This window comes from Mustela nigripes, chromosome 3, assembly GCF_022355385.1.
Source record: "Mustela nigripes isolate SB6536 chromosome 3, MUSNIG.SB6536, whole genome shotgun sequence".
Lineage (NCBI taxonomy): Eukaryota > Metazoa > Chordata > Mammalia > Carnivora > Mustelidae > Mustela > Mustela nigripes.
Genome location: NC_081559.1, coordinates 144,549,150 through 144,559,756, shown reverse-complemented (window position 1 = coordinate 144,559,756; position 10,607 = coordinate 144,549,150). Strand labels below are relative to the sequence as shown.

Below are 10,607 nucleotides of genomic sequence, written 5' to 3'. Positions count from 1 at the left end.
GACTGGCAGGCAATGTCATGAACCAGCACGTCGAAAACGCAAAGGAGTCTCATGTTTCCTATTAGGAAGCGGACCCAAATCTCAGACTGATACACCTCTCCGGTTTCACCTAAGGTCAAGAGTAGTCGCATGCCCCGCAGAGACCAGGAAAATGACCTGCGGCAAATCTCTTCCTTCGATGTCTGAGTTTGACCAACAACCCTACTTCCAGCAAAGTCTTCCGCCCACCCTGCAGGAGGAATAATCTGCTGCGGGGTAGCGTTGGCCCCAACGTCTGGGAAGCAGCAGATTTGCGGAGGCTGAGGGTAGGGGAAATAAATCCAGTCCGGGTTTTGTCTGAACGGGGGGACCGGAGAGCTGCGAGGAATGGCTCGCGAAGAGGGGGGCGGTGGTGGAAAACACACAACACAAACAGCTCGCGCGGAGGGACGGCAGCTGTAGGCCAGGACCGCGCGGGCGCAGCGGGCCGGGAGAGGCGCGCGCGGGCCCGGCCGCCGGCCGCATGGAGCGCAGCGCGGCCCGCGGCTCCCGGGCGGTAGCGGCGGCGGCGGCGGCGGCGGAGGCGGCAGCGCGCCGCTCGCTCACACCCACCCCCGCCCGCGGCCGCCGCGCCGCCCCGCCGTAGCCGCCGGCCGCCGGCGTCCCCGCGGGCCGGTCCAGCGAAGGCGGCGCCCGCGCCTCTGCAGCCAGTGGCAGCCACAAGCCCGGGGAGGCGGCTCCCGCAGCCCCCCGCAGCCCCCCGCAGCCCCGCGCCCGGGGCGCCTGCGACCACAGCGGCCGCCCGGGGGAGGAGGAGGAGGAGGAGGAGGAGGAGGTGACAAACTCTCCGGCTCCGCGCCGCGGCTGGCAGCCCGCGGTCAGGCATGCAGGCGCGGCGTCTAGCCAAGCGCTCCAGCCTGGGCAGCCGCCGGGGGGGCGCCGCGTTGCAGGCGCCCGGACCCGCGCCTGCCAGGGAAGGCACCTTGCCCGGCCTCCCACCGCTCGGCCCGGGCCCGGCCGCGGCCCCAGCCCCGGCCCCGGCCCCGGCCCTGGCTCCGGCCCCGGCCCCGGCCCCGGCCCCGGAGAGCTGGAGGCCGCCGCTGCCGCCACCGCGCAGCGCCGGGACCGGCCCCCCTCGGGCCGCCGGGGCCGCCGCCGCCTCGTCGCCTGTGCTGCTGCTTCTGGGGGAGGAAGACGAGGACGAGGAAGGCGGGAGCAGGCGGCGGAGGGGGCTCGGGCGGGTGGAGGAGAAGCCCCGAGGGGGCGCGGAGGAGGAGGATGACGACGAGGAAGACGAAGACGAGGAGGTGGTCGTCGAGGTGGTGGACGGCGACGACGACGAGGAGGACAGCGAGGAGCGCTTCATGCCCCTCGGCCCCGGCCGTGCGGTCCCCAAGGGCCCGGCCCGGGGCGCGTTGAAGGTGCGTGCTGGGCACGGCGGCGCGCGCGGGACCCGCCAGCCCGGGGAGAGAGACGGGCCCGGGCCCCCGGGCGAGGCGCCGGCTGAGGCCGGGGACTGGCGACCGGTGGAGGCCGGGCCGGGAGGGGTGTGTCAGGCGGCGCCGGCGGCGGAGCGAGGAAACTGATGAGCTCACACCTCGGGCCCCCAGCACCTTTCCGAGGCGGTCGCTGCCCCATTCCTCAAAGGCCGGGTCGGGTTTGTTGTCTCGCGTGGGTGCAGGGAAAGGACACTTCTCCCTGGCGAGGTGGGGAACTTGGAGATGGGACGACGTAGGCGCGGGTTTGCGCCCGGTGGGGACGCGCGAGGTAAGAGGGGGTGAGATTTTATTCTTCGCAGAGGAAGCAGGAGTGTCCTCCCTATTTTTGAGGGCTAGTCAAGCTTACTGAAACTAGCAAGCAGCTTCTCTCTTGTCAACCTTTCAATCCCTTCTTCATCCAAGAACAATTGTTGATGAGTTTCCATCACAGATGTTTGTAAGGCAACCTCTAAACCCAAAGCGAGAAACCAAGCCCTTGGTTTCTAAATGCATTTTGCTGGCAGCTTTTGGGAATGCCCGCGCCCCCCCCCCCAACTCCCCTCTTTAAACTCGACATTGTTTAGCATTTGGGTTTTTTTCCCCCTCCTCAGAATTGCAGATTTGAGGGGGGGGGAGGAAATCGGGAAAAGTGGAGGTTATTTGGCATTTAAAATGGATGTGAGTTTCTGCTGAGAATTCTAGTGAAGTCTCTTGTGCACTGAAGCACTGGGAGATCTTTCCGTTTGTGTATCTTCAGGAGATAAGGGGTTTATTATTACACAACTGACTGGCTGGGCTTTCAGGCATGCGATTGGACAAAGCAAACCACGTTGAGGTTCATGCACAGTGTATGTTGCTAAGAAGTTTTGAGGGCAGCAAGTGGTAGGCGATGAAGTTAGTGCTTTTTCTCAAAAGCGGTTCTTAAAATCAACTATTTACTGGAATTTTCAGAGGATAGTGGTATATCAGGAAGAAAAAAAATACATAAACAAGTGAGCTTAATAGAGACTGTTTATCTCCTGGGGCTTGGGGAAAAGGAAAAAACTCCTCAAAGCATGAAATTGCAATTCCAAAGAAATGCTAAACATCAGCATTTAGAAAATCCCCAGAATAGACATAGGCACAAGTTTCTTTCCTAGACCACCCTGGAAGTACCAGCTCTAGGAGTGAGAAATTTTCAGCAAGTAGTCATTGGGGATGATATTTTTTGACAGTTGCGTGTTGGAATCCAAACCGAGAGCACTCTCATTACCACCGTCTGCTAAAAAGCCTGCATTGTATGGCTACAAGATATAACTGGGTTTAGAATTAAGTCACATGGCATCAGTGATACTGAGTAAGGAGAGCAGTGATTCCTTAGTGTTTTTTTCCAGCAATACTGAAAATATGTCTTGTGGCTTATAGTTTGTGACAGAAAAATCATAATTTATGCTGTGTGATCAAAGTAGGGAAAAAAAATCAAACCTATAGAAACAGGATAACAGGGTGTGGTAATTCACATTATCAAAAAAGATTATTCACATCTCCAAACAGATTTCTGTTAACTTTTTTAAAAAATCGGTTTCATTTCATAACATTTCTTGGGCCCACAGCTTTTTAGTAATGTATGTATTGAATAGTTTGAGGTATAATTCTTTTCACTTTTTACTGCTTGAATGACATCTTGACACTGGATCTGAAGAGATTTTCTAATGGAATATAGCAGATCATTTTATTCTAATGCATATAAAATATCAACAACTTCTGAATATACGTATGCATTCATTTATTCAAATATTTATTGAGCATCTCCTGGGTGCCAGGTGCTATTCTAGAACATAGCAATGGGCACCTTCCAGATGCTCAAGCCTAGTAGGAGGAGTCATAGCAATAATCAAATAAGTGTGGTGCTTGATATTGTAAGAGTCTAGGAGGAAGAAGAGAAGGCTACTATGGGGTAGACCTCCCTTAGGAGGGGACATTTGATCTGAGACCTGAGACATGTAGTTTGGGAAGATCTGTCCATTGGAGGGAATAACAATTGCCAAAGTCCTGAGGTGGGAGGGATAAAGAGATGAGGATGGCTAGAACTTGGGAGGTAGGAGCTCTGTCAACGAGGCAGGTAGGAGCCAGCAACCTAGGGCTTCGTGGGCTTTTCGAAGTAGAATATGAAGTCTTTGGGAAGTCTTAGGCTGTAAAGGCATACAAGGTGATTTGTATACTCAAAAAAAAAAAAATTGCTGTTGTATGGATTGTAGACGACAGCAAGGAGAATCAGGGAGACCGTTAGGCGGTTGTTGCTGTAACCAAGGTGGGAGCGGAGGGCAGCTTAGACTAGGCTGACAGGAATGGAGTTAGAAAGGAGGAGACAAATTCAGGATCTGTTGTGAAGATTGACATGTAAGGACTTGCTGATGGATTAGGGGAGGATGGTAAAGGAGTGAGAAGCCCCACTGTAAAGGTTTTCTGAATGTGCCATTTGCTGAGATTGGGAAAACTGGGGACACAACAGATTTTTGTGAAGGAAAAATCAAGTGTTCTTCCTGGACGTGTTAAGTCTGAGATGACAATTAGGCATGTAAATGGGAATGTAATTAAGCAGCTGGCTGTAGGTTGTGGAGCTGGGGGGAGAGGTCAGGGCTAGAGAGAAAAATCTGGGAGTCAGCAGCATGTTGATAATCATTTAAAGCTGGGGACTAGGAAGGGAGTGCAGTAGGTCCAGAGAGGAGAGCCGTGAGCCAGACTTGGGCACAGCCTTGTTCAAGTTTGGGTGTAGGAGGAGAAGCCAGCAAAGCTGGACTTGAAGCAGCAGCCAGACAAGTCGAAGGAAAACTAGAGAATGAAAGTCCTGTAAGCCAAGGGAGGAAATCATCCTAAAGGTAGAGAGTAGTGAGCTGTGTTAAATACTACTGGGATGTTGAATAAGATAAGCATAGAGACGTATCCACTTAGATGAAATAATGTGAAACGTATCAGTATTCTTGACAAAAGAATGTGAAGACAGTGATGTAAATACAGCGGGCAGAGCAGTAAATGGGAGTTGAGGACATAGTGAGACATATGAAAAACTATTTTAACAAGTTTTGTTGGAAAAGAGCAGAGAGAAGGGGGAATACCTAGAGGGCATATAGTCTAGATTTTTTTTTTTTTTTAAAGATAGGATACAGTAGACTCTAGGTACTATAGCATTATGGGAATTTTCTGGTGCGTCTGGCAGATGCCTTCATTTTCTACTGCTGTGTACCAAATTACTACAGACTTTTTGGCTTGCAGTAGTTCTCACAGTATCTGTGGGTTAGGAGTCGAGGTTCCACTTAACTGGTCTGTTGCTGAGTCTCACATGGTTGCAATCAAGGTGTTAAACCGGCTGTTTTTTTATCAGAAGTCCTAACTGGGGAAGAACGCACCTCCAGGTGTATTGAGGTTGTGAGCAGAATTCATTCTCCTGCATCTAGGTCTGAGGGTCCCAGCTTCTTGCTGGCTTTTGCCTGAAGGTTGCCCTCAGCTCCAAAATACACTTTCCCCCACCTCTGCTCCCCTGTTACTTGTGCTTCCACAACATGACCTCTTACTTCATCAAGCCAGCAAGGGGAATCTTTGCGCCTGTCTTAGCAAGTTAAAGTGTCATATAATTAATTCCCTCTAATCACAGGAACAATACTCCATCATTTTTGCTATATTCTATTGTTAGGAGTGGGTTATGAGTTCCACTTAATGGAAGATTTTCAGGAGATATATATATTTATACACACACACACACACACACCTCGGAGGAGGGTGAGGAAAATTCTTGGGAAAGTCACAGTGGAGGAGATCTGTAACCCAAGTACAGGGGTTGGGCTTTGACAGAAGCAAGGAAACTTTCTTCCACTGAATTAAAGAGAAGGTGGAGAAGACAGGCCCAGATGTGGGCAGTTGTATATTGGATGACAGTCAGGTGAAGTAGTATTTGTCTATGGCTTCTATTTTCCCCATGCAGCAGGGGGGTGGTGGGGGGCCATCAGCTGAGAGTGGAGGAGAGTTGAAGTAAGAGTTGAAGGCATGACACAGTGCTGTGGGAGAGTAGGAGAGCAAACATACTGAGAAAGCAGTAGAGTTTCCAGATAGTATCAGGGACAATCTGATGTCAATGGTTTTCCATTTATGGTGCAAGCAGCCTGTCTAGGTATGTGATTTTTTTCCAGATTCATTCCACTGACTCACGCATGGAACAATAATAATAAATAACGTTTATTGAGTGCCTACTATGGTCAGTACAAGTCCAAGTGTATACTGTCATTCCAACCTTATTAAATATTCAGGAGTCAGGCATTATTACTATAATCCTCATTTTATGGAAGTGATAAGCAACTTAACGATATACAGGTATTGGGTGGCAGAGCAGGTGTTTGAACCCTGGAAAGCTGAACTCCAGTGCTACCACCCATATGCCTTATACTATACTGTTTCTTTGCAGACAACGTAGACAGCAGGATTCAGTAGGGATAGGGTTTTGCCAGGTGGGTGAGCAATGGAAAGAAAGAGAAGAACATATTGTTGAGGAAGTTGGCACAGCTGTGACTCTAATGATGGGCTATCGGATTTAAGAGAAGTAAGGACGGGGCGGGGGGAGCGGTGAGGGATAGTGAAAAGGCCATAGATCAATGGATTGGAGAAAACAAAGAGTTAACCAATAAAGTCAATAAAAGAATGGGAATAAAATGCAGGGCCGTTTGGATTCCAAAATATCATTTGTATGCATTCAAATGCATATTTGCCAAATATTTATGAGCCAATAACTATAGTAAATGCTTTGTGTGAAGGAGGATCTTGTTAGAAACGATGACTTGGTAATCAGTATGACCCCATTCTCCACAACTGAGGACACTGACTCAGAAGTGAAATACCACACCTGACATGGTGTAGCCACAGGTTCGTATCCATGGCCTGTGCTTTTAGTCACTATACTGGAATTTCCCATAATTTACTTGCCCATTTACTTCCAGGAGGACTAGTGATGGCTAAGGAGGTTGAGGATTAGATGCTTTGAAGTATCTGGGATATATTGCTCAATTGTTATAATGGACACTAATTTAGACTTTAAATGAGATAACAAGAGAAACTTCGTATTACAGTTTTCAATTCCTGATCAAAGGAGGCTTACATATTTATCTGCAGTGGCAAGATTCTACCTTCCACTCCCCTCAAAATGTGAACCTCCTAGGGGCTCCTATATAAGAAATACTAAGTAGAATAGTAAACAATATCCTTATCCAGAGTTTAATTTAAAAAATACAAGAACACTGCCGAATGGAGGAAGGATTCCCTAGTAAGTTGTTATTCAATGAAACAAAATAGTAGGAGTAGAGATGATAAGGCCAAGGGTTGTGCTCTGGGATGCTGTATATTAGTGTAAGGATAAGAATGGAAGCATCTGGGGACGCCTGGGTGGCTCAGTTGGTTAAGCAGCTGCCTTCGGCTCAGGTCATGATCCCGGCGTCCTGGGATGGAGTCCCACATCGGGCTCCTTGCTCCACGGGGAGCCTGCTTCTCCCTCTGACTCTGCCTGCCACTCTGTCTGCCTGTGCTCGCTCTCTCTCTCTCTCTCTCTCTCTGACTAAATAAATAAAATCTTAAAAAAAAAAAAAAGAATGGAAGCATCTGAAGGGATTGATAATTTAGTGGCATAATACACTTAAGAAAACACTGAACATGGAAGACTGCTAGTGCTTCTATCAAAATTGCATCTTTTGAAAAACTGTGAAGAAAGACTTTTAAATGAGATAATATATGTCTAAGTTCCCACTTTGGGTGCTCAATAAATATTAATTGAATGGAATCTGCTTTCTATGTGCCAGCTCTTCAGGGATGGTTAACTCATCTATTAGACTATATCTTGAATATCAGATGACTTTAAGAATCCTTTGGCAGGGTCTGTGCAGCAAACACTGAATTCCAATTTGCTAACAAGCATGTGTCTTGCAAATGGTCTGTCTTGGCTCAAGGGAAAGGCATGTGCTTAAGATACCAGACAAAGTTGTCATTCACTGAAATGTAGACTGCTGGAGTTGGAAGGGAAACAGAGATTATCTAGTAATCCAATACCCTCGTTTGACCACTGAAGGCACCGAGACCATGAAAGGTGGAATGCCTTGTCCTGAGAGGGTTGCTTAGCAAGTTTGGTGGGGCCAGGATTAGCACCCTGGTCTGCCAACCCAAAGTTACGGCCCTCCTTTCTGGATTAGTTTCTTGGGCCTCAGAATGTTCTGCAGTTCACTGCCTCAGAACTGTGGCTAGAGAAGTCACAGCTTTCTGAAGTGGTCTGTCACTGCTTATCGACTTCTATTTTTAGAATGTTCCTCCTAGATAAAGTGCCTCAGGTAGAGGTGGCCTCACTGTGGCTGTGGTAGCATGTGATAGGATGGGCAGCCCCCGCCCCTCCTGGGAATACTGCCCAGGCCAGTCCTCTGTGCAGTTTCCAACGGACATGTGTACTCAGCCCTCAAATGGGACCTTGCCTCCTCCACCACAATTTTACTACCAGTTGACTATGGAAGCATTAGAAGAAAGAGGAGGAAAAGTGAGAAGTCAAGCCTTACCCCCAGTCTTCTTATCCCACCTCTTTGCAAGGAGTCAGACAGAAACCTACAGCCCTGTGTGTGTTTGATTTCTTAAAATATAGAGACCCCATTCATTTGTAAGTCTGGCCCGGTCAGATTACTGTGTCTTCCATCCAAGAAGGGCTCGGAGAGGAGAAGCATGGGAGCATTTTCGTCCCTACCTTCTGACCTACATGGAACAGCTGGTCTTCTCACAGCGACCAAGTGTGGTAAAGTAGAAGAAACTTGACCTTTCAGTTGCCCTGTGCAATCTCATTTTACGGTAAATGTATAGTTTCCATTAGGATTTCTGAAATATTTGAGAATATTCCGAGGCTCTCATAACCAGCCTTCTAGCCCATCCAAATCCGTATCATTGAAAGAAGGATGACTTCCTTTGGTTTGCTTGTCCATGCTCCTTTACCTCATTCCCACAGTGGATGATAAGACCTACCTTCAGGGAGCCCAAAGTCTAATAAATTCCTGCCAGATTGTCTATAAAGAAGTTCTAATTCCTTTTCCCTCCTTATCCCTAACACCAAGATTAGATCTACTGAGAGACCTTATTTGGCTACCACAATGGATGTAATTTTGATATATACCCTAAAACAATTATAGCCAAACAATCTGTATAAAGAAGATGTTATGGTTTGGCCAGGAGGTGATTTCTGAGTAGCTAGTCTAAGCATGAGTTTAAAATCACTGAATCTGACAAATAACCTTGGGTTGTTCTTACTAACTGGACAAAGCGGAACAGGATATAACTGAGATATATGCAGTAGAATTAGAGTGATTAAATTTTTACACTTCATTGAGAATACTGTTTTAGAAAATCCAGTGTTACAGTTTATATACAGGGGAAAGAGGCTCAACTTGAGTTTTGAAGGCAGGTCTGTACTTTCAGGGTAAAAAGTTTGCAATAACATACAAAAGGGGTATGTTTATCCTGTAGAACTCCGTGGGGCCTTGAGGTACAAAGAGAATAAAAGGATCCTGCTTGTCTGTTGCTCTGTGAGGACTAACTTAGAGTGTGTTATCTTGACGCTATGCCCAACAGTTACCAGTGACACACTTGCTTTCCTTAAGTTCTTGTCATAATGGAAGGTTAAGTGAAAGTAAAATCTCCTTGATTCAGACTAATTGGGGATGGCTCGTCAAAATAAGTGAATGTTGAAAGTGCTGCAACATTTTAAATTAAACCCCATTTTTAAAGAGGCTGTGTGCCTTGAAATATGATTTTATAAAACCTGCAGACAGAATAATTATAGTCCATTAGTGTGACTGACCTTCATTGTGGGCTCATTAGTGACATGGGAGAGAACAGGCTTGAGTCAAAGCAGGTGATCCTGCTGGCTGCCCCTCACCCCACTGTTACTTCTCTGTAGATCCAGAAGGGATACAACAGACTCTGGGTTCAAATTCTACCATCTCCCCTTAATAGTTGCATGGCTTATCAGGTTGTTTAATGTCTCTATGCTTCAGTGTTAGCATCTATGAAATTGGGATAATATTGTCTTGTCGTTGCCTATTATTATTGAAAATGACCCAAAGAGCTCCTGAAATTTGATATGGATGGCAGCTTATTTCCTTTACGCTTTCAGAAAGGAATCTTTTGTAAAATTTTCCTCAAGGATCTCAAATCCCACAGTTATTGTGACTATTACAAATTTCTCTTTATTTCATGCTATGGAGATATTTAAAAATCTACTTCCTGAAGTGACTTTGTTCATCTGAACTCTCTGGTGTTTCGTTGTATGTGTGGTGAGCTTGAATCTTCCTTTTCATCTCAGGAAGCTGTGAGTCATTTATCAACTTGTGCAAAAAGGATAGAGGTGTTCTATCTCTTAGGTTCATCAGTCTGTTCAGATCTATAGCTCTTATATTGAAGTAAATCTGGCTACAATCCAAAGGGGCGAGAAGAGGCTTACCATATACAATGTGTGCTGTTAAAAGCTGCGGTAGAAATACAGTGATGTCATCTTCTACCACCTCTAACTTGCAAATAGCTAAGAATCTCTGAGGTGTGTGTTTGCCCTTCCCATCATCCTCTGCATTTCTGTTCAGGACCTGTTGTACTTTTGTTTGGTGAAGAAGTCATTCTTTGTTTTTTCAGTAGATGGGGATGTATAGCCTAAAGTGTACCTTTAAAGTCTTGTACCTATTTGCTTCTGTTATTGGGGGGATATCCAGAAGGAGGAGAAAAGGACACTGAGCTTAAATAACTTGGGGAAATTCTGGTTAAAAACAGAGGCACAGATTTTCTTAAGTTACAAAATATTTTAAACATATAAGAAATTAGGAGAGTAGTACAACACTCATATACCTATAAAGAAGTTATGGATCATAGATACCAAGGGCCATTTTGGGTTTCTAAGAAGGTAAATATAGGTTGTGGCATTTATATATTTATTAGATTACAGGCCCTTTTTTCTGGAGCATCTTTTCCTTTGGGTAGATTTTAGGAAATACTGGTTTATAATTATTTTGTAAATGAGAAATCCATGGATAACGGTCTTGGGATAAATAACTAAAGCTGCCTTATTAAAGAAATAAATTGTCATGTGTAGAGAAAGATTAAAATGTCATTTGGGGT

General features: G+C 46.6%; 1 protein-coding gene across 1 annotated transcript in view; it reads left to right on the top strand.

The window, feature by feature from the left end:
- The first annotated feature begins 645 nt into the window (after window positions 1-645).
- Window positions 646-10,607, top strand: part of ZNF704 (zinc finger protein 704) — a 237,691-nt gene continuing 227,729 nt past the window's right edge. The window contains exon 1 of the mRNA XM_059394771.1: window positions 646-1,400. Within this exon, the coding sequence (XP_059250754.1) occupies window positions 864-1,400 (537 nt within the window). The 5' untranslated portion in view covers window positions 646-863. The remainder of the gene's footprint in view (window positions 1,401-10,607) is intronic.